The sequence below is a fragment of the Crocodylus siamensis genome, chromosome 3 (genome assembly GCF_052110815.1).
Source record: "Crocodylus siamensis isolate JL-2025a chromosome 3, ASM5211081v1, whole genome shotgun sequence".
In the NCBI taxonomy this organism is placed as follows: Eukaryota; Metazoa; Chordata; order Crocodylia; family Crocodylidae; genus Crocodylus; species Crocodylus siamensis.
This window is the reverse complement of record NC_143397.1, coordinates 211,915,034-211,941,729: the sequence shown is the minus strand read 5'-3', so window position 1 is coordinate 211,941,729 and position 26,696 is coordinate 211,915,034. Positions and strand designations below refer to the sequence as shown.

The following is a 26,696-nucleotide window of genomic DNA, read 5'->3' as shown; positions in this document are numbered from 1 at the left end:
TGGTAAATTCTCTGAAACTTTTTTCAATACTTAAAGTACACACTACTATCATCCTTAATTTTGAAGCTTTCAGTGGCATCTCCATAATACTACTGAAAAAAATCTAGTTAGAATTGTTTTTTATATTATGTCAGAAAGATGCAAGAAATTCTTTTTAAACTTTCGTTTTCCCAAAATACAAATGCCCAAGTCTTGTATGACAGGCAAGAAATGATCAGGAGAGACTAGTTCAGCTAGAATTTTAAGCCCAACACATGATGAAATCTGAAGTGTGGACTCATTATATTGGTGCCCTGATAAACTAATGAAAATAAAATAGAGATGTGAAGGTTTGAAAGCTTATTAATTCTTCTAGCAAAGACAACAGGCACCTGGAAAGCTGCCTTATGGGGAAAAATGATGTACTCAAAGGAAAAGTTAATCATCTTATTTATCATTTAGTTCTAATTCTATTTAGGTCAGTAAAACTCTAACAAAAATGAAAATCTAGTCTATTAGGTTATGACTCCATGAAAGACAAAGAAACCTTGTATATGGAAAATGAGAAAGGAGCCCTTTAAAAAAAGCTTTTGGCTATTTTTGAAGTCTACTACAGATCATCCAGAAGGACGGACATTTTGTAACAGAACAAAGAAACTTAAGGAATACCTTGCCTTATTAAATAGCTCACCATTTCATGTTTTATTTAGTAGCTGCTCCCTATACAGTACTAATATTTGTTTAATGATTATATCACATCATAAATTTAAATTATTCTCTGTAAGAAGGAAAAATATCCCGAAGGAATGACTAAAATGAACTAACTGGAAATCTGTTTTAATTAATGACAACTTTTTGACCAGTTCAATAATGTTGATAGTCCAGGTTTTTGAAAATATGAATTATAATTTTACTTGAATCAAGTTATCCTTCATGAAAACTTACATTTTCTATTGTGTATTTCCAAGGCTTGTCTCAAGTCCACAGTGGCTTTTCCTAATAAAGCATCTGCTTTTAAAGTATGATGGCTCCACACCTTAAATTCCAGCGTAGTCTGTGGAGTCACATTCCTGTATATAAATTTTAAAAAACAGATTTAAGTACTAATTTCTCATTATTACATACAGTTATAATCTATCTGAATTAACTTTTCCACATATGAAATTATTTTTAAAGGCTTCAAGGGCTATAAACCTTAGAAAATTCAGCATACTTCATGGTGGGAATAGTTCAGGGTTAAAGGTGTATTAACAGTGAGAATAATTAGAAACATCAAAACTACTGACACCAAAGCTCAGATCTCAATTATACAATATCTATTAGTGTTCTGCTTTTTAAAAAAGTTCCTATTTTTCTCACCACTTAAAATTATAAATGCAAACTTATGATACTTTCCAATAGGAAAAAAAAAATACTACAGTTGATTTTTAGCTTTCATTGTTAGAAAAAAAACGCTGAATCATACTAGCAAACATATAGAAACCAACTGGTTAGATTCCTTGCAAGTAGCAGGGTCCTAAACCAGCACATAATGACTAACATTAAAATGAAGATGAAACTTTATTTACAGATAGCATACAGGTACAATATACAAACTGTAAGGAAATATACAAAAAATACTATCCTTAAAAACTTTGAACAAAACCCTAGAAACAAAAAAGCTAATATATATATGGTAAGATAGAAGTAGGGTAAAGCTAGAGAACTAAATGCAGTGATAATACCAACAATTTTGAAAAAAGGCATTTTGTTTGAGTTGCGGAGGTGGGGTGGGGGGCATTTTAGGCACTTTTTTCTTGCCTTTTCTGCTTGGGTTTTTTCTCCAAGAGTGCAGAAAAAGTCACTTAAGTTTATTTGAGGGAGAAAATATAGATGGATGATTATCAACCAGTGTCATAGTCCCATGGGGTGCCAAATAAAAACCTTCTAAGGGTGCCCCAGCTGCCATGTAATATTAGCCCCCTACATCACCCAATTAACCAGTTAATAGTGCAATTATCTTGAAACCAGCTATACAAGCAGAATAGAATATTTATGCCATAAAAAGCTCCAACCATCTGTAAAGTTTGTCTTCACAAGTGTGTACTAGTGTTATAGCCGACTACTATTGAGCTTCAATTTGCATGTGTAGCAAGCAAGGTCTCCTCTGTGGCTGAGCCCCGTCACCAGTGTCAGTGTCAAAAACATTCTGAGCTGGTGTGGGTTTTTTTGAGTTCTTTGCAACAAAAGAATTATTCCATTATTCTTTGGAGTCAGGAAATGAGAGAAAGCAAAGAGCTGATATTTTTTGAAGGGTGACTTGAGTGTAAACAGGTTGAGAACCACTGATGTAGATCACAGTTGATCAAAATAATGAGCAATCATGCCACTGCATTCTGAAGTAGTCTAAGTGACAGAGAAGTCCTATTAAAAACCCAGCTAAGAGAAAATTACAGTAATTTAGCCTTGTGATCCTAAGGCCCCATACTACTGATCAGTATAAGGTCAGTATAACAAATCTGTTTGCTCGATGAAGAGTACAACTGAAGCACCTGCTACCCCATATCCAGCATATGGCTTTCTATGAATAGCATCTCTGATCAGGCCTCCTCAATGAGAAACAAAGGAAGACATCAGCAGGGACTGAACTTGTAGGGTCCACAATGAAAAGAGATGTACAAATTATATACACCACCAATGTATACAGAACTCTCCTCCACTACTTAAGAATAAGCTTACTAAGATGGTTCACATATGCATTGGACAAGTTTACTCATTTGAAGGCAGAAGTTGCCATCAGATGCATGAAGCTCTGAACAGTTAAGGGAAACTATACATATGCAACTGAACGGCAGAGTTTTTTAAATATTTTCATCAACTGTTCGATTAAAAATATGTTTCTACCTCTATTAAATACTTACACAGTCAACTGTTCATCCCATTTTGGATTTGAAGAACTACTTGATTTTGCTGTTTTCCTGATTTCTCCATCTGCAGCTAATTCTGTGTAAATAGCTGTTCCAAACCAGTTCTTTTTCCTTTTCAGTTTGGCACTAGACACTAAAAAACCAAAGCAAGTAGTGTTTATCATTATTGCAGTGTTATTTCTTGCTGGAAAATAACAGAGGTACTACCTTAAAAAACTGACTCAGCCAGAAGTGTGTAAATAGATGACCTGGTTCATCACCTTTTTGATCTGTAGTGAATGAATCTTCTAAAAATATGTCCACAAGGAACTTTCAGAGGTATAAGAAAGGATATGAAATCATCATTACATCTCACCCCTTTCTCAGACCACTAATCCTATTGAAAAAAATAAACTCATTTTCCTATGACAAACTTTCATTTTCAAAGTATTCCAGGATGTAGCTCAAATAAATGTGACATAACCATAAACTTATTCTTAGGACAGGTATCTATAATGTGACTAACCAACCAGTGCAAATAGCACTTGAAAGAAAAAAATATTGTTTCCTGTGGTGTTCTTCTAATCTCCTGAAAATTATTAATATATGAATTAGCTACTGCATTCCCTTGGGATTTTTGTTTTTAAAATGTATGCTTCATCCATGCTTTAAATTAGGCACAACCAGGGGAAATGCATGTTTTTAAAAGCCATTTTTGTACAAGTTAAGAAGTCTGCACTATTATACAGCCAAATATCTGTATGCTGAGCAATAGGTCTGTGCAAAACAGCACTGTTCTGTTTCAGTGGGACAGCGTTTCATTTCTAGTTTCATTTAATTTCGAAACTGCTGTTCCATTTTGTTTAAATTGTTTCGCTGTTTCACCCTTAGGTTATACAGGTTCCCCTCCATTTATGCAGTAGATACAGGGAACGGCGCATAAATCAAATTCGCATAAAGAAAACCCAGTTTACAATTAAACAGATAGGGATGCGTTCCCAGGGCAGTGAGGGAGGGAGGGAGTGGGGCTGGGGCTAGGGAAGAGGGGCGCAGCGCACCCCAGTAGCTGTAAGCAGGCGGTGTCTGCTGTTCCCGGAGCTGCAGCAGGGGTAGCACCAGGCTCTTTGTGGCGCTCAGGGTGGGCGACAGCCCCACTCATGCCACTCCTCTCCACTTCAGGGCCGGGCCCCAGCTGCTGGGCTCCGCCATGCCAGGGGGCTCAGGGCACGGTGCCCTAGGGTAAGCGGAGCCCCAGGGGGTTTGGGGCACGGCACAGCCCAATGGCTGCATAAAGGCAGTGTCTGCCACTCCCAGGGCTGCAGCGGGGGCGGGCGGGCAGCCACCTACCTGCAGCCAAATGAGAGCAGGATAAGGCAGGTGGCCGCTGCAGGCTTGGGCCAGCAGTGGCTCCAGGCTCTTCCCAGCACTCAGTAGCAGCACTGGGAGGACAAGCTGCAGGGGGCTACGGCCCTTTCCCCTCCCCTCACAAACTCAGACTTATCTGCTTGGGGAAGGGCAAAGCACACCTATGCCAATCGCATAAGATTAACCTATGCCAATTGTATATATGTGAATTTACCTTGCATATAACAAACTTTGGGTACAAAAGGGTCATCACATAAGAGCGAATTCACATAACTCAAACCCATGTAAAACAAGGGAAACCTGTAATGGGGAAGCACGAAACTGCCTATATCTTGTCATTTCCTGCCCGATTTGGGTGAAACCTACAGGGATGGTAGCCCCTTCTGAGGCCATGAAGCCTGCCAAGTTGCAAAGAGATAGGTGCAGGGATTTCTGGAAAACTGAACTTCAAGCTGCTGATACACAAAACTCGTTTCATGGGTGATACTGAGTGTGTGTTAAAGCGCACCCTCACTGGTGCTGGGGCCTTTACACAACACAGTAGTGTGTCCCAATGAGGTCTCCTCCTCCCCTACAGACTCATCCAGGTTCACCACTTTAAATGACAACAGGTAATAAATAACACAGCGAGCAGCACAGTAGCACCAGCAGCAGCTCAGGCAGCCAAACTGTCACAGAGCCTTTCTTTCCTTTCCTGCAGGAGCTTCTTCTCCAGCAGCTGCCAGAGAAGTTTCCTGCCAGCCCCAGCCCCGGGGCTTAGATGTGTCCAGGGCCCTGCGTCCTTCTGATCATGTGCTAGGGGTGTTGGTCTAAGGACATGGCACTGGACAAGGTCCTTTCCTTTGGGTCAATCTAATCTCATATGTTTTAGCAGACTGAACAGAATAGTTAGTTACAGAAATATCTTAGCAAGCTTTCCGGTTGAAAAATCCTTTGTCAGGCTGTGGAACCACATGCAGAGGGGTGTGTTCATGTTCTTCTTGGATGGAAGGAATAGTAAAGAAGCCAGAGGCTGGCATGCAGTGTAGGCAAGAAAGCCAGTCAGTGAAAATGGAAATGGAGGCATCAGGGTGTGAGGGACAGGCTGGGGTGGAGGAAGAGTGGGGGAGAAGGGGAATGTAACAGTGCAGGTAAAAGTGGAGAGGTACCTGGGGAGTCAGATGTCTGGCAGGTTGTAGTGTGTCATAAACCCAATGTCAGTATAGAGTCCATGAGTTTCTGTACCGAGGAGGCTGATGAAGTGAAGTTCATAGGTCCAGCTGTGAAAAGACTTTATAGACATTAGGGCTGGAAGGGACCTTGGGAGATCATCAAGTCCAGCCCCCTGCCCCAGGGGCAGGAAGTCAGCTGGGGTCAAAGGATCCCAGCAAGATACATGTCCGAATGTCTCTTAAAGGAGTCCAGAGTAGCCTGCACTACCTCTGGTGGAAGTCTGTTCCAGGCCTTGGAGGCTTGGACAGTAAAGAAGTTCTTCCTTATGGCCAGCCTGAAATGGTCTTGGAGGAGTTTGTGACCATTTGAAGTAGTTTGTATATTCCCTTTCAGGGTCAGGCCTGAGAGACTGGAGACAAAAGTGGTTTTTTTGTGAGAAATGTGACCCCACAGGTAGTTGGGTATTGTTGTCTTTGATAGATTCTGGTGTGCAGTTTGTGGGGGTACTGGAGATTGTTGACAGGTTTTGTTTTGAGCTATAGGAAGTTGGCATCAGTTCTGGTGATGAGGTTAGGTTAGCACGATTTGGTGCTTGTTTGAATTTACAAACCACTTTTCATAGCCGGGCCTATGAATTTCACTTCATCAGCCTACTAGGTACAGAAACTCATGGACTCAATATAGACATTGGGTTTGACACTACAATCTGCTGGACATACGACTCCCTGGGTACACTGCAGGTGTTTCCTCAGCCTGATAAAGTGTTATTCAACCCAAAAGCTGGTATTCCAGGCAGCCAAGCTCAGCTCACCTGGAGCCTCAAAACTCCACTGCAACCAGCAAACCTCAGGCCTGTCAAATCAGCTCCTACTCTACATTACCTCCTACTCTAACAGGTTAGTACATAGGTAAAAGTATTCAGCTTGCTGAGCAGAGACCATCAAATTAGGTTCTCTTCAACAATTCAGAAGCAACCAGGCTGAGGAAGTAAGTTTCCAACTCCAGGTCATTAGTGGAAGCCCTCTTCCCATAAAGCTACTCTCTCATTTCTTTGTCAAGCCAAACTAGAAGAAATAGTTCTTCTCATATTACTGCAATACCAGATAGAGCAGATGATATTTTAAGTTATAAGCTAGGCACAATTTTTTTTTTTTTTTTTTTGAAGTTGAGAGCCTGAGATTCACTTGGCTCTCAGCTGCTGGAAGTTTTATGTACTTACAGGGGAGGATATAGGATTTTGCAAGGGGAGTTGTGGGAGTAGCAACCTATGCTGCAGGGATGGCTGCATCTCCACTCCCAGCCTCCTTCCCTTCGCCTCCCCCACCATGAGGGCAAACCATTCCTGGGAGCCACCAGGGACACTTTAAAGTCATTAAAGCAGCTAAGAATCCCTAAACCTTCCCTCTTCCCTGCTCAGTCCCCTTTCCTCTCCATCACTGTTTTCCCTACTGTGTAAGGAGTAGGAGCAGAGGAGGAAGCTTCAGAGCCACTCCTCCTTGCTTCAGCAGGGCTGCACAGGGACTGGACGCAACTGGGACTGTGACACTAGCAGTGGCTATGGGTAGTTCCCCTGACCTGCCTGGTCCTCCTAGGAACAGGCACAGGAAGGGAAACCCTCAGCCCTCACCACTGCCCCAGCTCAGCCCAACTCCCACAGTTTGGCTAGAGCAGGCAGAAGTGGCTCTGAAGCTTCCCTGCCTCTTGGTCATTAGGGAAAGTGGCAGTGGCAGGTGAGGGAGGTGAGAAAGGGGAATGGAGGGGACCTGCCTCTGAACAGACAGGGAGAAAGTGGGGGTTCCCACCTGCTCTTGGGATTTTAAAAAAAGTCTCCAGAGGTTCCTGCTAATGGAACATGCAGTTGCACCACTGCACCCCCCTCAGGATCTGTCCCACAATTTGGTTTCTCTCAAATGTATTTTGTTCCTCCTCCTTCCATACCACAGCAGATTTCTCTTTTGCCTTCTTTCAATCTAAAGGCAGGGCTGAACATTTTCAGCTACTGAACTGTACAACACTTCCCTATAATCTCTCAGTATCTTATTTTCTCTTAGACAAAGTAAGAAGCGGATAGCTGGAAACAGAGAGAGATGCAGTAATGCTGCTAGATTACAGACCCCTTAGAAGCATGTCTCAATTACTATCTGAGTATTTAGTGTGAGATTATTCTGAAGAGTTTGAAAGAAATTGGGTACCCAGCCCCCATTACATTTCAAGGGAAGCTACCAGTTTAACTCCTTTAGGGTACAGACATACAACGTGATTTATTACAGAGCAATTTGCCTCAGACTGGCTTTCAAAGCAGGCAGTATGACTATTTCTGGCCACTAGGTGGCAGAGCTGCCAGACTGGAGAGAGCAGAGGGCTCCTTGGGGTGAAAACAACTGTGGTGGACATACAATGTATAGTGTAGGGTCAATTTATCTCAGATGTCATCAAAAGTAATTTTACAGTAGAAAACATTTCCTTCATGGTAAATACTGTATGTTGTGTGACCTTTCTACTTTTCTTCTGGAATAACCCAAAGTAAATGTGTTACATGTCCACATCTTTACTACAGAATGTAGGGCAGGGTGGCACCTTACCACATTAGAGAGGCATTCACTTTTGCAGTCAACAACCTACTTCACTAGATGCAACAAATGGACTGTCTATTCCTAGCACCTGATGAAGTACATTGCTGCCTAGGAAAGCTCATGCCTCTATGAATGGGATGAAGAGCTGGCCCACATGAACCAGCAACGGGAAAAGGAAAAGCAGCTAAAAGCAGCTTCTAGGGGTGGCTGCACTGGAAGAGACAGAGAACACGACTCCCGTGAGCCTGGAAGTAGCCGAAGTCAAGCAGCCACTGGGACTTCTCTTGTTTGTTTTGTTTGCAGGGAGCTCTCTCCAAAGCCTCTGAAAGATAGGAGGGGGGAAGCCTGGGAAGAGCCTAGCAAGCCGAAGCCAGCAAAATGCTAAATAGCAGTTTATTTATTGAACTTTGTTTGTTTTGCATTCTTACAAATCCAGGGAGGCCTTGTGGTGCTACAGACTAACTTGGCTGCAGCAGAAGTGAGGACCCTGAACATGGGTCCTTAGCTAAAGCCAGCAGCAAAAGTAAGAGTGGTTGGATCAGGGGACTTGACCAAACATGCCTACCTAGCTCTGCTCTGCCTGAAAGCTACCTGTAGCAGAGTATATCTCCCCCCCCCTTCCCTCAAAAATAGTCCCTAAAGGTTGTAGGAAAAAGATATAAATTACACTGTGGTTTTAAGGCTCCTCTCAGCCATCAAAACAATCTGGATCAGTATCTGTCTCACTGCTGCTGCTGAAGGCATCTATTGAATTTTAGTTCTTTCCTTAGTAGTTCTGCCATTGAGCTGTGGGATAAATCCCCAAAAGGATCTAAATGTAGTTCAAGGGTCTTCTAATGAGCTTAAGACATTATGAGACTTGTGTTATAGATCAGAACCTTCAAAAGAAATTATGGATGTACTAATTACCGAGCAGCAGCAATAACTTGGGAAAAAGAGATGCAACTAAATTCTGTGGTTTCATAGACCTAAATGCTCAGTTAAGATCTCTAGTTCCTGGGGCTCCCTGAGGGCTACCAACCAAAATAACAGCCATTAACATCAATCCTGCTGTACTGAGGCAACAGCTATAACTCATGATGGGGTCTGCACACTAATTTATCATCACTGATGAGAAATCCAATTCCCTTCTGTATTCCCATTGTTACCTATTAGCAAAGTCTTATATTGTGTACCACATGCGGTAGTCGTATTTAGAAGAGTGCCTGCACTAGAGGAATACCTTAATAGAAACCATTACATTAATAGTTTTTCCTTCCAAAAATATTCAAACATTTAGGCTCTTTTTTCTTAAGTGCTGCTCCAAAGATTTTTTGACTTGTCTTGAGCAGCAGTAATCACAAGATGCTATGTAGAGAGTAAGTACAATATTCAAATATACAAAATGATGCCAATTCCCTGCTGCCTGCTTTTTTTAAGTCAGTGGAACAGATATTGATGTCTGTCATAGAAGTTTTATAAGTTCTTAACCAGTTTTAGACTAACCTGGACAGTCAGTCTTTCTGGCAATAAGTACATGATGCTTATTCTTGACAGATACTGTGCCTCTCGATATTTGACAGGACCAAAATGATCTGTTAGGCCCACAAGACCTAGCCTTGACATGAATGCATTTACAAAGTTAGCACCTGCACACAAGTTATACCATTTGTAACTTGTTTTTCTGCAAAAGTCTGATAAAATGGCTTATTAATGCACATTTCACCAATATCTGAAAGCAGGAGGCTCCTGGTACTGAGGGAAGTATAAAGTAAAAAAAAAAAAAAATTGTTTATGAAAAACAAACTTATCTAATTGGTAGCTATGTGACTAAAGAACTGTAAATATCACCACCTTGAAAGAGAGAAGTATCCTCATCTTCTTCCGCAATCCTGATTGTGTCTGAAGATTGAAAACATCTGCTCTCCCTTCAAGGAATCAGTCTGTTCTGTGACACCTTGCCAGCTGACAGAATTGTAGTCATAAAACTGGCATGCATATATATATATTACACACAAAAACACTTTGTTTTCCATTTCTTACAAACCCAGGGTGGCCTTGTGGTGCTAACAAAGTGTGTATGCATATGTGTATATATGTGTGTGCATACACACACACGTTGTTTGTTAGCACAAGGCCACCCTGGGTTTGTAACAAATGCTAAACAAATAAACAAGGGTGTGTGCTTGCGAGCATGCGTGTGTACTAGTAGTTAATACTTTGTAACGCTCAATAAACTGATTTATTAAGAAACTAAATGACTCTCGTCTGGAAAAAAAATTAAAGATTCTTCTTTAGAGAAAGATTAAAGAATATTCTTAAGGCAATATCAGTCCTGCTTGCTTGCTCTCCATTTGGGAGGAGAACCAGTCTGTCCCCCCTGTCTCCTGGCCCCCCCCCGCCGGTTCTTAAGGCAAGGTGACAATATGTTCTGCCCTCCCTTGACTATAATTTTTAATCTCTCCCCCATTTATTAAAGGAAGTTCTGTAATTTAAGAATGATGGACCAGACAGAGCTACTATGCAATCAGGTAAAAGCAAAAGTGAAATAGCAAAAGGAATGAAATAAGTAAATTGTAGGAGTGCACCAATAAAGATATTTGAGGCTCATACCAATATTCAGCTTTTAAGGAGGCATATCAGCTGATACCAATACAACTTCTGATACAGTGTGGAAAGTTGCCTCCAGCTAATAAGTCCCTCGTGGTAGAAAGGGAGTGGGGAGGGAAGGGGTCTGTGGGGAGGGCAGATGTCCCTCTTCCCCCGTGGTAAGAGAGGGGACAGGAGCTGAGGCAGGCACGGGATGGAGCCATGACTCATGAGGGGAGGAGAGGGGTGGCTCCCATCACTGCTGCTTGCACCCTGGCGGGGGGGCGGCGGAGAAGGACACGGGACATATGCTCCCAGATCTGCAGGGGGCAGGTGAGCTGCAGCTGTGGGCTGGAGCCATGGCTGAGCTGGGCTCTTACTGCCAGGGCAGGGGCTATGGAAGGGGCTGCAGCCAACCCAAATTTTGCCACAGCTCCCTCCCAGTGCCACCACGTTCCTGGCACAATCCTGGCTCAACCCCTGCTTCCCCCCACATGCCAGGAAAAGCTGAGGCTGCACTGGGCACACAGAGACACAGAGAGAGCTACAGTGAAATCTGGGGTGGCTGCAGCCCCTCTGTAGCCCCGGCCCCGAACCTAGCCCCTGGAGAGAAGAGCCCGGCACAGACCTGGTCCCAGCCCGCAGCTGCAGCCCCCTCCCCAAACCCAGCCCCCTCTGTCACTGCAGGGGAGTTGATCTGCCCCCCCCCCCGCATGCCCCTTCTCCTCCCCTTCTACCACAATAGACTTATCAGCTGGAGGCAGCTCTCCACACTGCCAGGCTGTGCTTCTTGCTGCCTGAGTGCTGCGCTACGGCTGTGCACACGAATGGCATTTAATTGGCCACATCAGGCCGATTTCTGATACAGCCAATTTGCATTATATCAGTACCGATCCAGTACTGGATCAGCGTATCGATGCACCTCTAGTAAACTGATGTTCTTCACTAAAAACTTTACTGTCAACCTCTGGGGTGGCTATTATCGTTGAATACAAGATATTACAGGGGAGAAAAATCTAGCACTGGATGTAAAAGAGGTTTTTTGACATGTTGCAGATCCCCACAATGCCAATAATAATCAGGATATAAGCAAAAATAAGAGGGTCCTAGTGGTTACCAGACAGGAATGATATTCTTCTATATCCTTTCTCCCCTCCCCACCATCTCTGTTAGCACAGCCTTGAACTCTGGAATCTTTACCAAATGTATAGGGTCATGTGAGCAAGGTTTTGGGGAACAGGTTCACAAACCCTTCCTTCTCTGGTCAAAAACAGATGATAAAAGTAACAATCTTCTCCTATTAAATGAACCTATTTAGCCGGAGTACCAAAGCCTGATTTGCAAAGATCTTATAGAGATACTACTGTACAGAAGTCTTGATTGCTGAAGATTATAGCAGGGACTTGGGAAGAGGAGATGCAGCTAAATTCTGTGGTATCACAGACCTAAATGCTGAGATAGCTGGCACCATCAGCAACAGTTCTGAGGTCACTAGTTCATGAGTAAACAAATCCAATGATGCTGGTACTGGTACAGACATAATACCATATTTACTCAACTACAAGATGCCCCTAAGTATAAGATGACCTCCCAACTACATTCTATATATGGAACATTTATAAATTTATTTTCCAGGTGTAGAAACTAATTATTGGAATGCTGTCTTAAATTCGTTGCATTTCCACTGCTACAGCAGGGAAAACAGTGGCTGAGGGGGCTCAAGTAGCCTCCTTGCCCTCGGCCCCAACAACTTCTTTGGCCTGCAGACTTCCTGCCCCCCTTTACTGTCAGTCCCTGCTCAGGCTCTCTTTTTCCCCCCAAGCACAATGTGGAAGTGAGCTGCAAGTGGTAGTAAGAAGGGTAAAGGAACAGAGAAAAGGCCTTAAACTGCAGGGGAGAACAGGAGACTGTTGTGGGTCTGACTCTGGCTCCAACCTCAACTGCAGCAAATCTTAGCACAGGTACTCCATAAACAGGCCTTTAAGTACTACTTTTGCTCCAACTTATACATAGTACAAACTGTGTAGGACATTAGTCCAGAGCCAAAAGGCTCATCATGGCTTAACATACAGTTTACTGGGCTGGGCTCCAGCAAAGTCAACAGCGTTTCAAGCCATGGTGAACCCACAACCTAACAGCTCAGAAAGGATCCATTGCCCCCACTTGCAACTAGAACTGGGTGTTCTTGTCACAAGTTCTGAGACCCTCCAAAATGTAGATGAGGCTCAGGGCTGCCTGGTCCCCTTCTACCCCATAGAGGGTGGAGCTGAAAGAGGGGCAACAGAGCCTCTCAGCTACATACAAGTTTGGTAATGTTTGCCAGCCATTTAAGGCTCAAAGAAACAGGAACCATTAGAAATGGGAAAGAAATGTGTTGCTCAACTGTGGGAGTGAAGAGGAAGTTGAAATGTATTTGATGTGGTGGCACACCATGACTTGAAAAAGTTGGTGTTGAAGGGCATGAGTACAATGGGCACTATATCTTATTCAGATGGGCTGTACTAACCTATCCTTGTGGTAGGTTACCTTCAGTGTATTAGCCCAACATGGACCATGTTTTATTGGTGCACTCAGCATGGGCTGCATTCAATCAACTTCATAACTAGCTTCCATGACTGAGCACATGCTGCTTCTAACAGAAGTTTAATTGACAGCCAATGTCAATGTATTTGTTGGGAGGGGGTACGTTCGTTGTGGGGAGGGGGAACGTTTGCTAACACATGGATGCAAGACAACAGGCTTTTTTCCTCATGCTGATTTGAGGAAAAAAAATCCTGATCTTATATTTGTGTAAATATGGTAATAACAAAAATCCTGTACAGCAAGGATTGGCAACATTTTTTGGGAGAGTGCCAGAAACACCTGCAACCTTGACTTGTATGATGACGGCATGCCAGGGACGGATAGTGGGGGGAGGTGGAATGGGCCCTATGCTTGTGACAGTGCAGCCCTGGCCCCTTCCCCAAGGCAAGCATACCAAACAAAATGCCTTTGCATGCCACACATTCTAGGGGTTGCCTACCCCTGCTGTAGGGAAAATCACTGAGGGGATCCTGAAGACAACAAAGGATGACTCCTTGATTTGCTGTGATATACACAAACCACAGTGTTTACGGTTGCCAGAGGGAACTAAAGTCATGTCTATGCTACTCTCTGACTGAAATTTCACTTAGGAAGAAATGTCAAAAATTAAAAGTCCAGGAAACAAACAAAATAAAGTATTAAATAAGACAATGTGCTACAGCAGAAACCATAGTAGACTTGTTACAAAAAGAAATAAGCACAAATATACACTCCTAAATTTTACATATATCACTGCCTTGTGAAGCAAACTTCCATCACTGAACTAGTCAAGAGTTATTTAACAATATGGCACGTTGTTTCTTTAAATGGCTACAAAGATAAAAAAGAAAAATATAAAAATTATTCTTCAAATGAATTTTAAAAAGACAATTTAAACAGTTTCCATCTATATATATATATCTATAGATATAGATATATATGAGGCATAAGCTGCATAAAAAGCATTCTCCCAACATACCACAAAATTGCAGGACTGTCTCATCCCACTTTTGCTGACTATGCCTAAAAAACTTCAAAGACCAGCATATATGTCAAAGAATGTAATCAAATTCTACCACAAAATAGTCTAAAAATCTCCTCCTGATTTACATTAAATACTTTTAAAAAAAATTTAGATATTCTGTTTTATGCTTGCTAGCCCCAATTCTATTTTCAAATGTCACTTGAAATTAATTTGTAATACTTACCACATAAATGTTTAAATGCATCAACATTTCCTAATGTTTACTATTTATAAAGTAGTAGCAAGTAGACAGGTTTCAAAGTCAAAACATTGAACAACTACTATCAATTGGCTCTGAGTATACAAGTTTAGAATAGCTTTTGTGCTAAAACTGTTCTAAAGTTTTCCATGTTTGCTTTCAAGACAAGATTCGTTTCCTGAAGGCTGATCTAAGTTGGTGTTTCCTTATTCTGCCTTTCAACTCAGCCTATATCAAATCAAGATTCCACAGATTTTAAGTCACAAAAGACCATTTACCCTGAAAAAGGATGCTCTCCTGAGCAGTGCTTAATATATTTTCATATAATGTACAGATTCCTACTTACCAGTTACTTGCATCTGTAATCTTCCATTATGATTGTTACTCGTATCAGATCTTGGTGAGGCTGTAGCCATGTCAGAGACTGCAGCTTTCGCCTATTAAAAAACAACAGATATTTTGCACATACCCATTTAGCTTACCAAAAGCATCCAAATTCACGTATTATTCACGCCTGTATGAATTAACTGATCAACAAAACAGAGTTCCCTCCTGTTAATGATATACCAAAATACGTTTTACCATTGTATAACAAACTTAGAGTAAATTTAAACTTTTATTGTACTTCCTTCGAACAACCTCAAAGGACTTCGCAAATATTAAAAAGTTGGTAGGAAAGTATTACTTTGATTTTACTTCAGTTACTTAATATGTAGTGGTTGATAACTTGAATGCTTAAGGGTTTGATTTTTCAAAGAGACTGTGTACCAACAATTTCAGCTGAAGTCACAGGGAACTACAGATACTCAACTATTCTGAAAATCAAGATGTAGGTGACTTGCTCAAGGTAAAAATAAAACCAGGCAAAAAGGCAGCACAGTCTAAAGTAGGGGTGTCAAACTCACCCTGTGCCTGAAGCAAAGACCATGGCGCTCCTTGAGTGCCAAATCCAGTCCAGGGCACAAGGAAGTGGTGGTGGCAGCAGTAGCTACTTTGACTCCAGCCAAAGGAACACAACAGTCGCAGTGGTTTGGCCTGCAGAGCACACCACTGCATACCCTGTGCCACAGCATCAGCTTCAGCAGGGGCCCTCAGCTAGGGAGGTAGGACCATGGCAGTGGTAACAGGTGATGAGGCTGAAGGGTGGGTAGGGCTTTGTCAGGCCTCCTTCACTTTCCTGCCATGGATCACTGTGTCCACTAGGGCCCAAAGGTCTCATATTCTACAGCAGAGGCCTGTTCCTCCCAGCCACACCCTCTAACTTCCAGTAGCCTGCTCATACCAGGCAGGCTATATCCAGCCCATGGGCCTATGTTTGACATCCCTGATCTAAGATGGGTACCAAACTGGGATCCAAGAGGCCTAGCTTTCATTTCCAGCTCTGCTAAAAGACCTCTGTGGCTTTTGTATCCATCCATCAATCAATCAACTTTCTTGCCTATTTAGAATGTAGATGCTTTAGGGCTGGGACTCTGTTTACTGGCTAGAACAGTGGGAACCTGATCTCATCTAGGGCATCCACACACTACATACAACATAAGCACTATATTCAAAGCAAAATAAAAAATAGAACGCAAATCTAGGTTCCAACTTCTGTTCTTGTCACAAGATATTCCCTCCCTAAATAGACATACAAATTAAAAACAAACAAACAAAATTTACTTTAGGGCTCAGATTAGGTACACATAAATTAAAATTTATAACCTTGTACTGGTAAAAGCAATAACATGAAAATCATTTAGAGCAGGGGCGTGAAACATGCAGCCCGCAGGCAGGGTGCATGCAGTCCCTGGCAGGCCAGAGAATGTGGAGACAGGTCTAGCAGGGAATCAGGACTGCCACAGAAACCAGAGCTACAAAGCCCCATTGGGCATGACCGCTGGCAGCACAGAGTAAGGGCTATGCCACAACAGCACTACTAACTCCATACACTTGGCCTGTCACCATCTGCCCCACTGCCTCCATTGCTGGTCCTACCATTGCTACCTGGTCCACAAGGAGCCCCATCATTTGGATCCAGCTCAGGAGGCAGGGTGAGTTTGACACTGCTGATTTACAAAGTTTGAAAGAGAAAGGTACATATCTAGGGCCCTGTGTAGTCTGCAATATAATGCATGGGACCAAGTTCTGTGGCAAGCACCCTTAACTTGCTGCAACCTGATTTGGCAGCTGCTTTAGCTGGTCTGGGATTGGTATCATGAGTAGTGTGGATCCTGGAGCAGGCAAAATAGGCATTGTGTGGTATGGTGCAGCTGATGGCTGCCCCAGCTAGACTGCCACATGCATTACTTGCATAGCAGCTCCAAGACTGCATTGCACATGGTGCTAGCTCTCTCTACCTGATCCAGGACCCATGCTGCACACAGCACCTGCAAGCATTGTGGATCCTGAACCAGCTGAAGCTGGCACCTGGTGTAGTGAGCATCCCAGAGCAGGCCCCATGTGCAGTGCACTCTGACAAAGCATCCACTATGTGCAGCGCAGTGCCACTCCAGCCAGATTATGTTGCACATTGTGCCCATTCTAGCTGTTCTCGGATCTGAGCTGCAAATGGTACAGATCCCAGATTGGCTAGAGAAACATTTCAAAAGTTTTGAGTTTCAAAGCAGCAGCCCAGCCAGCAGCAGGGAAGAGCCAGGGCTGTGCTTCCAGTGACTCCGTGCAGCCCCACATGGCTCACCCCGGCAACGAGCGCAGCCTCGGCTCTCCCCGCCTCCCAACACTGGGCTGTGCTCTAATCGGCTCCACTAGCCCCATCGAGCTCAGCCTGGTGCTGGAAGGCAGGCAGAGCCAGGGCTGTGCTCTGCCACCTGCCACTGGGCAGAGCTCCACCAGGCTGCAAGCCACTGGGAACCCAGCCCGGTGCAGGGCTGGGTTACCAGCAGCTTGTGGAACTGAGCCCTACCTCCCTCCACCAACTCAGTTCCGACCAGGCTGTTCTCAAGCAGCTTGCAGCCCAGTGGAGGAGGATGGGGTGCAGCCCAGGGTCTGTGTTTAACCTCCACCTGGCTCAGTTCCCAGTCACTTGTAGCCTGTGGAACTGAGCCCTGGCTACCTCCACCGGCTTAGCTCCCAGGAAGGCGGCAGCGGCAGCCTCCTGCCCGCACCCCCAGGAGGGCTGCTGGGCTCTGCCGGACTACTTCTCTGGGTGCCAGCCCCGATCTGCCTAAGATCAGAGGAGGCTGCTCCTCCTCTAGTTTCATGCTTATTATTGCCTGGGCAAACGATCAAAACAGAGTTGAAACTTCAAAACTGTTTTGATGAAACGGAACAGTACTTTCAAAATGAAACTAAACTCGAAATGAAACACTGTTCCGTCAAAACACAGCACTGTTTTGCTTTGACTTGTTTTGTGCAGCCCTATGTTCCAGTTTTTGAATCAAAAAGAAAAACAAAGGAAAAAACAGTGTTTAAAAATGAACTAGGTTAAGCATGATGGCTCATTATTCTGAAAACCAAAAGCATTTTAATCCAAAAAATTAAGAATTTCAAACGCTAACTAAAATTATGTAAACAGTTCCCCATCCAAAACATAAAAACATTATAACAAAAACCTAATAAAGGCCAAGAATCTCCAGTACTTTTAACAGTTTCTCAGTCTTACAGTCTGCTTTCTTTCCAAGGTACCTTACATTATAGTTTGGAAGGATATATTTTACTCATACATCAATAGTATGCAAAGATATGCTATTTGTACAGATTTAGGAGGAAGAATCCTTTCCCCAAAGATCTTATAATCTTTAAAAAAAAAACCAAAAAAGAAACAAGCAGAAAACCCACAGACAAAAGGTGAAGAAAAGAGATACCAAATGGAGAATGATGTGGTCAAAATAATAACTAGAAAACATCTACCTAACTACAAGCTTTTTCCTTATTAAAAAAAAGGTACACACACAAACACCTTAAATTAAAACAGCATTAAGCATAAACCAAGCACTTTGAAAGTTCAGAAATGCCAGATTAAGTTTTTCTGTACAACCTTAATTCAGCCCACTTGCACCGTGACATCACATGACTCCCAGTACTACACAGGGGAACAGGGACTCTCCCATAGCCTGCTGGTCCCCCTTGACCAGTTTGTAGACAGCTACCAGATCCCCTCTCAGCCTTCTCTTGTGGGGGCTGAACAGGTTCAGGTCCCGTAGCCTCCGCTCATAGGGCCTGCCTTCCTGCACCCTGATCATATGAGTGGCCCTCCTCTGGACCCTCTTGATGCTGTCCACATCCCTCCTGAAGTGCGGTACCCAGAACTGGACACAGTACTCCAACTGCAGCCTGACCAGTGTTGCATAGAAGGGGAGGATCACCTCCTTGGACCTGCTCGTGATGCATCTATGGATGCATGACAAGGTACAGTTAGCCTTCCTGACAGCATCCCCACATTGGCAGCCCATGTCCATTTTGGAATCAATAATGACACCAAGATCCTTTTCTGCCTCTCTGCTGACTAGAAGGGAGTTCCCCAGCCTGTAAGTATGCTGCTGGTTCTTCCTCCCCAGGGGCAGTACCTTGCACTTGTCAGTACTGAATCGCATCCTGTTCTCATTCACCCACCCCTGGAACCTGTCTAGATCTAGTTGCAGCCTGTCCCTCTCCTCCAGCGTGCCCACTTCTCCCCACATCTTAGTGCCATCTGCAAATTTGAACAAGGTGCTTTTCACCCACTTGTCCAAGTTGCTGATGAAGATATTGAACTGTGCACGCCCAAGGACCGAACCCTGGAGGACCCCACTGCCCACATCCCTCCAGGTCAAAAAAGACCCATCCACCACCACTCTCTGGGAACAGCTCTCCAGCCAATTTGCAACCCATCTGACTGTGTAGGCACTGATGCCACAGTTGCCTAATTTCTTAATAAGAATGGGGCGAGAGACTGTGTCAAAGGCCTTCCTAAAGTCCAGAAAGACTACGTCCACTGCGACACCTACGACCAAGGATTTTGTGACCTGGTCAGAGAAGGCCACCAGGTTGGTCTGACAGGACCTGCCTCAAATGAACCCATGTTCTTGCCCCTAAGCATGATCTCCCCTGCCAGTCCCTCGCACATGTGCTCCTGGATAATCTTCTCAAAGAGCTTCCCCAGGACTGAGGTAAGACCAACAGACCTGTAGTTTCCTGGGTCCTCCATCCTCCCTTTTTTGAAAATGGGGACCACATTGGCCCTTTTCCAGTCCTCTGGTACCGCGCCAGAGCACCATGAGTGCTCGTAAACCTGTGCCAGGGGTCCCACAATGACCTCTGCTAATTCCCTCAGCACTCTGGGGTGGAGATCGTCAGGACCTGCTGACTTGAACACATCTAGACACACCAGAAGTGGCAACCACATGACACCTGCAAAGCATAGGCATGACTCAAGGGACGGAAAGAGGCCATAAATATAGTCTTTAAGGCAACTATGGCCTTAGAAACGAGTACGGAGGGAGGGAGAGAGAGAGAGAGAGAGAGAGAGATAGCAAACACCATAGGCTCACCCGCCTCAGAGGGCAGCCTCCCCTCATTATCTTTTAATATTATCTTTTAACATCAAGGTGTGACAGGCAAGCGAGTAAAGTGAGATCCTGGGAAAATGAGCAGGAGAAAGCAGCCACTAGGGGGCATCACAGCATCCCTTGGATGCCATCAGTGTTGCATGCCATTGGAGGGAAACAGTGAGGAAGGCCAAAACAGAAACAGAACTTAGGCCGGCAACAAAGATTATGGGCAACAAAAAGTCCTTCTTTAAGCACATAGGGAGCAAGAAGGCGGCGCAGGGTAGCATAGGGCCACTACAGGATGGACTAGGGCAACTCATAACAGATAGGATGGTCAGAGCAGCTCTTAAATGATTTCTTTGCATCCGTGTTCCTGGACACGGATACAAACACAACTCCCAATGAGACTTTAGTCTGGCTTGAGGGAGATACCAATCAACCAACGGTTAGCACTGACCTGCTAATGGGGCACTTGGAGGGGTTGGATGTATTTAAGCCAGTAAGCCTTGATGATCTTAACCCAAGGGTACTACAGGAATTAGCCAGTGTCATAGCAAAACCACTGGCGCAACTGTTTGAGATTTAGATTGGACATCAGGAAGAAATACTTTACAGTGAGTGTTGCCAAAATATGGAATGGACTCCCAAGGGATGTCGTGCTTTCCCCTTCCTTGAAGGTGTTTAAGAGTAGGTCAGACAAGCAGCTGGCTGAGGTCACTTGACCCCAGGACTCTTTCATGCCCAGAGCGGAGGGTCGGACTCAGTGATCTAATAGGTCCCTTCCAACCCTAGAAATCTATGCAACTGGAAGGTTGGAAGCACTTCCTGGTAATCTGAAGTCACAGGGAGAGGAGTCCATGCCAAAAAACAGATTGGTTACTCTTTTACATTAAAAGAAGCACAAGTGGGACTCCCTCAAATGAGCATGGGGATTTAGAAAGAAAACTTGGAGAAACATATTTATTATATGAAAACCTGAGTACATTATCAACATAAACATACCAGAATGGGGGCTCTCCAAAAAGAATGTCATCAACATCAGTGCCAAAATCTTTGATAAAAGTCAAGGTGGTCACCACATTTATGCACTTCCAGTCTTCTAGAACTTTCCCTGAGTTCTCAAAGTTAAAAGCCAATCGTTCTACAATTACAGCTGCCAATTCCCTTAATACTCTAAGATCAGAGTCAGAGAAGCAGCAGGCCAAATTTACCAAATTTAGTCCAAGGCAGGCTGGACATTTCCACCTGACCATTGTGGCTTCTCCCTGCCTTAACACATGGGTGAAGCCTCCCACTGACAAAACATCAGGGAGGCCTCAAGCTTCACAGGCCAGACAGAATAGCTCTGAAGCAAGCCATAGGTTGCCAACCCCTGCTCTAGGATGAATCTCAAACCTCACTGATTGAAAATCGCCAAGTTATTTTCTCACCTATTCTTTTTCTACACTAGGATAGTTATCCAACTCCATCCTTATCCTTACTGTTAAATATACTTGTCACTTGACTGTTGAACTTTTCTGTGAAAAGTGACATAAAAGTACATTAAACTTATCAGCCTTCTCTGTGCTGTCCAATATCAGCTTCCTCTCTGTTAAATAAGGGACCTACACTCAGCTATTCCTTTTATTTCTAAACTTACAGAAAGCTTTTAAGCTCCTTAGCTGTATCTCAGTTTGTGCCCCAACCTTCCTGATTTCATCCTTATATGCTCATACTAACTCTCTCTCATCCTTAGTAATACAACTGAGTTTAGTCCTTTTTTTGTTTGTTTTTGGTGAAAAACTGCTTTAGACCCACTCGTTACCCAAGCTACTATTGTTTGCATCAGGTTAACATGCTATTGTACCCTTAATATTGCCTTTTTAAGGAACAGTCATGCTAAGTGACTGTCTAACCTGCTCTTGAAAACTCCCAAGGATGGAGATTTTGCAATTTCTCTAGGTAGTCTGTTACAATGCTTAACCACCCTCATAATAAAAAAGTTCCTCCTAATCTCCAAGCCAGATTTCATCTGCTGCAGCTTGAGGCCATTGCTTAGTCTTGTCACCTACAGCCACAGAGGAAAGCTCATCTCCATACACTCTACAGTCGCCCTTCAGGTACTTGAAGACTTATCTAGTGCACCTTAGTCTTCACTTCTCCAGACTAAATAACCCTAGCTCTTTCATCCTGTCCTCATAAGTCTTGCTTCCCAGGTCCCTAATCACTTTTTGTTGCTCTGTGCTAGACTCTTTCCAAGTTGTCCATAACCTTCTTGAAGTGTGGGCTTGGGCACATTATTCCAGTCTCACCAGTGCCAAGCAGAGAGGAAGAATCACTTCCTTTGATTTGCAAGTGATGCTCCAGTTAATACAACCCAGGATACTGTTAGTCTTTTTTGTTTTTTTGCAACAAGAACATAGTGTTGGCTCATATTCAGCTTACTGTAACCCCAAATCCTTCTCTGCAGTACTGCAGCCTAACCATTCACTTCCCAATCTACATTTGTACATGCAATTATTCCATGTCAATTGCAGGTCTTTGCACTTGTTCTTAAGGAATCTTATCTGATTCATTTCAAGCCATTTCTCCAGTTTAAGTTATAGGAAGCAAGCTATGGGAATAAGGTAGTTCCTGTTGTTCTTACTTGCAAGTAAATCCATGTGAAAAAGAAAATCCGTTAATGGAGAGATGATCAAAAATGGAGAAATTCTTCTTCTCATGGTATGACCTTAAAGTTCTATTGGACATGAGATACTTTAAGTATAGTAGACATCATTATTTTGCATTATGATCTACTAACTCTTTTTGATCTCAACTGTTTTTGTCCTTCAGAATAAATGAGCAATCAATCAGTTTAGGAACTATGAGAAATTGGCTAAGGATAAAAACCTTAAAGTTATTTCCTGAATTACTTTAAGCAGAATACATAAAGTATACAACGTACAGAGATACCCATGAAGCAGAATCTTAACTAATAACTATGTTATATAAAGCCAACTGAAGAACAAATTATAATACACTTCCTAGATCAACTCCATGCCAAAGCATGGAGTTAGAAGGTATACCAAATGTGAATGATCTTTTTCAATTATATATCCTGACCCTAATCATAAAAACATATTTACATTTAACTTTTCTATTGCACTCAGCGTTCATTAATTTCAATCCTCTCCCTGACTAAGGCAATAACTAAGTATACGGCAACCTGTTCCATTGACCAGAACATAAAAGTAAGCAGAGCTCTGGTAAGGAGACCCAGATGGCAGAAGCCAGGTCCCCCTGCATCTTGAAGATGGGAGGGCATCATGTATCTTAGTGGGCCTCAAGCTTTCATGCTTACTCGGGCAAGCCAGCAGGGCCTCTAGAAGTGCTTCTGAGATTGGGGTTAATGTATCCCTACCCTACCTTGAGTGGGGCTGCCTTCAGTCTTCCCCTAACTTGTGGTTGCCCCTTTGGCCCAGCCTGTCTGCACAGCAGGAATACCTTCTGGGGAGAGGTGTTAGGATGAACCTACCAACCTTCTTGTTCATTAGCTCTGCAAACATGCTTTATGTCTATGGACACCCATGTTGCGGAAGGTAATACAAATAATACTGTCTAGGGTGCTAATGCTTGCAAAGCCCTTTGGGACACTCGCAGGAAAAGTACTCTAGAATTGTCAAGTATTACTTATTAAATTATTAATTTATTGATGGGTCTTCAGGGGTTGGACTAGATGACCTCTGGAGATCCCTTCCAGCCCTACTTCTCTATGACTCATTGTAAGGCTTAGCCCTAATATGATCAGGCCTCAAGTTACCTGGTTTAAGTAGTAAGAAGAAAAAAAACAACTTATGTTTCCATACATACCAAGAACCTTTAGTTATTTAAGATCTTTCATGTAGCTTTTGAAATGTTAAAACACACTTAAGCATACAGAGTCCAAAAGAGAAAACAAGTCAGTCAGTGTTCCTCATCCTGACTTATAACTTATTTTAACTTAAAACATGTGGGGTGAATTAAAAATATAGACACAAAATTATAGTGTGAAAAACATAAAATTAAAGGCAATTAGTACTTAATTTCAGTATAGTTACATAAATACTTCCACTTCTTTAAAAAGCAGCATTTGTTGTATTCTACCATGCTGTTGAAGCTCTTGTAAAAAAATAGCTAGACATATCCTGGAAAACCTTATTTAAATACATATATACATATACCAATACAACATACTCAGGCACAGCTCTGGAATTAGGCATAACAATCTCCTACAGGGTCATCCATGGTAAACAGACCTGAAGGGAGGTTCTAGACAAACCACAGTCAAAATCTCAATGGCTGTAAGGGTGGAAGAAAGCTGCAGCAAGATGGTCTCCTGTCATCTAAAGTTCTTACCATCTGCCCTTGCCACTAAGCCCAGATCTCCACCTTGTCAAGGCTGGTTGCTATTTGTGTACCAGCTTCCTCACATTAAATAAAGCCATGTGCAGGCTTCTATCACAGAAAACTATCTTCAGGAAAGGAGATAAGTCTGTGTGAGGGAACTACTGAGATACTGCCCTCCTTTCCATAGCAGGGGAAAATCCTTGCTTGCATCCTCCTGAACTGTCTTCTAACCTTTTGCTAAGGAAGTCCTGCTGGAATTTGAGTGATTTCAGACCACCCCATGAGGCGACCGACAAGATCTTTGTTGCCTGACAGGTCCAAGAAACGTGGTGAGAACAACACCAGGACCTGTATATGGCCTTCACTGATCTCACTAAAACCTCTGATTCCATCAATCATGAATCCTTGTGGAATCCTACTGGCCAGATTTGGATGTCCTGAGAAGAACTTCAAAGTCCTGTGGCTTCTCCAGGACCAGATAATTATGGCCGTTTTATGTAACAGATTAGACACAGATGCATTTGTCATCCAAACTGGGGTCAAGCAAGGATGTGTCATTGCCCCAACTCTGTTCTCCACTTTTTGACAGTCACTTTGGTTCTAATTACAGACTGCCTTCCTGCCAGAACTGACATTGAATACCAAATGGATGGCGAGCTCTCCAATTTGGAATATTGCTGCTCAAGAACCAAAGTACTCAAAACCATCCTTGATCTTCAGTACACTGTAGGCTGTGCCATCCTTGCACACACTGTGGAAAACCTCCAGACTGCATTGCAGGGGTCAGCAACCCCCGGTACGCATGCCAAGCATGGCACGCATGGCCATTTTGCTCGGCACACCACCACCAGCCCGGGCTCTAAGCAGCTGTTGCCAGTCACAGAACCCAGGCTGCTCCCACCAGGCAGCTGGGAGGCTACAAGCCCTGCTGCAAGCAGACTGGGTTCCATGGGCCGGCTGCAGCTGGGAGCCTGCAAACAGCTGCTCCGGGCTCCAGCATGTTGACACTCCAGCACCTTCCAAAATAGACACTGTGGTTTTTTCGGCACTCCAACCAAAAAAACATTGCCTACCCTTGCTGTATTGGATCTTTTCAGAGAAGCCAGCCAAACTTTGGGCCTCTATCTCAACGCTGAGAAGACTGAAGTGCTCCACCAGTGAAACCTCTCCCCAAATTACTATTGAGGGAAAAACCCTGGAGGTAGTTGAGCACCTCCCTTACCTGAATAGCCACTTGTTTGAGAGGATGAACAGTGATGAGGAGATCCAGCACAAGTGCACATGTGCACTTGTTAATAATGTTACCAGCATTGAGTCAGTGATCCTCAAGCACCAACTTTGCTGAACCAACACTACACGCGGATGCCTAACTTTCAACTCCAAGCTGGATTTGATTTAAATCAAATTGATTTAAATCACTATTTTAAATCACTGGTCAGGAAGCCTCAATTTAAATCACCCTTTTCTACAAAACAAACTTTCTTGTTGATTGATATCCTTTATTAATTCAACTTCTTGAAACTGCACTTTAGAGAGAGGTAAGAGCTTGACTCTGTACACAAACTTGTAGAAAGACAAGAGGGCTCATGGGTAGATAATCAAGTCTATTATCTCTAATTTCCATATACTGCTGTTAACAAGGAAGTTAACTCTGGAAACACAAATCCAGTTTGAGAACTAAAACTAAGCATCACAGAGGAGCTTAATGGGATCTTCTAGACTGAGCACTGAGTTCCATTGTGGAGAGTGGCTCTCTTTAATCTTTACTAATCTATAGAGAAGTCTCAGAAGCCCAATCTTATGGGGTTCCCAAATATAGTCCTTGGCCTGTTGTGATCTATTTATAAAACTTTTCTAAAACGGTTACATGAATATATTGTCTCAAATAGTATACAATTAGAAGTTATAATCCTTATGCCATGATATCTTTGAGCTTTATTATGTCTTAAATTAAAACTAACTTTATATAGGTTTATTTTTTCAAAACAACCATCTTCAATTTTTTAAAAAGATTAAATTTTAAAAATTCAATTTAAATTAAAAAATTCAATTTTCTCAGTTTTAAAAAATATTGACTTTTATCCACCCTGCTCAACTCCCAAAGCAAGTGCTCTACTCCCAGCTTAGTAATAGCCAGAGCAAACACTACAATGACACACTGAAGGTATATCTGAAGAAAACAGATGCAGACATCAAGAGCTGGGAGGAGTTGGCTGCTAATCAATTCCAATGGTGCCATAATCTCAACCAAACAGCAGTCCATTTTGCGATAAAGCATCTTGCCCTCATAGCAGAGAAGAGTGGAGGAAGGAAAAGAAGCAAAATCCTAGCCTGTGGTCAATTCTCCCCTGCAGAGAGACCTGCAACTTCTGTAGATGTGTCTGTGGCTCAAGGACCCTGGACTCTTAAGTCACCTCAAGTTCTATCAATAAGCCACGGTAGAGAACATCCTTGATTCAAGGGACTGCCACCACCAATGACAGAAGATAGTACTGCAACTAATCTCAAGAGTGCAGACACTGAAAAACTCCACAGGAACAATGAGTTTAATATTTTTTCTTCTCCACCCAA

The 26,696-nt window shown here is 43.2% G+C and overlaps 1 protein-coding gene across 3 annotated transcripts in view; it reads right to left on the bottom strand.

The window, feature by feature from the left end:
• WWP1 (WW domain containing E3 ubiquitin protein ligase 1) overlaps nucleotides 1-26,696 on the bottom strand; it is a 94,882-nt gene that overhangs the window by 50,770 nt on the left and 17,416 nt on the right. For all 3 annotated transcript variants that reach the window (XM_090040271.1, XM_090040270.1, XM_090040269.1), the window contains 3 exons: nucleotides 14,654-14,744; nucleotides 2,880-3,018; nucleotides 925-1,049 (listed from right to left, as the gene is read on the bottom strand). In XM_090040271.1, coding sequence (XP_089896397.1) covers nucleotides 925-1,049; nucleotides 2,880-3,018; nucleotides 14,654-14,723 — 334 coding nt within the window. In that variant the 5' untranslated portion in view covers nucleotides 14,724-14,744. The remainder of the gene's footprint in view (nucleotides 1-924; nucleotides 1,050-2,879; nucleotides 3,019-14,653; nucleotides 14,745-26,696) is intronic.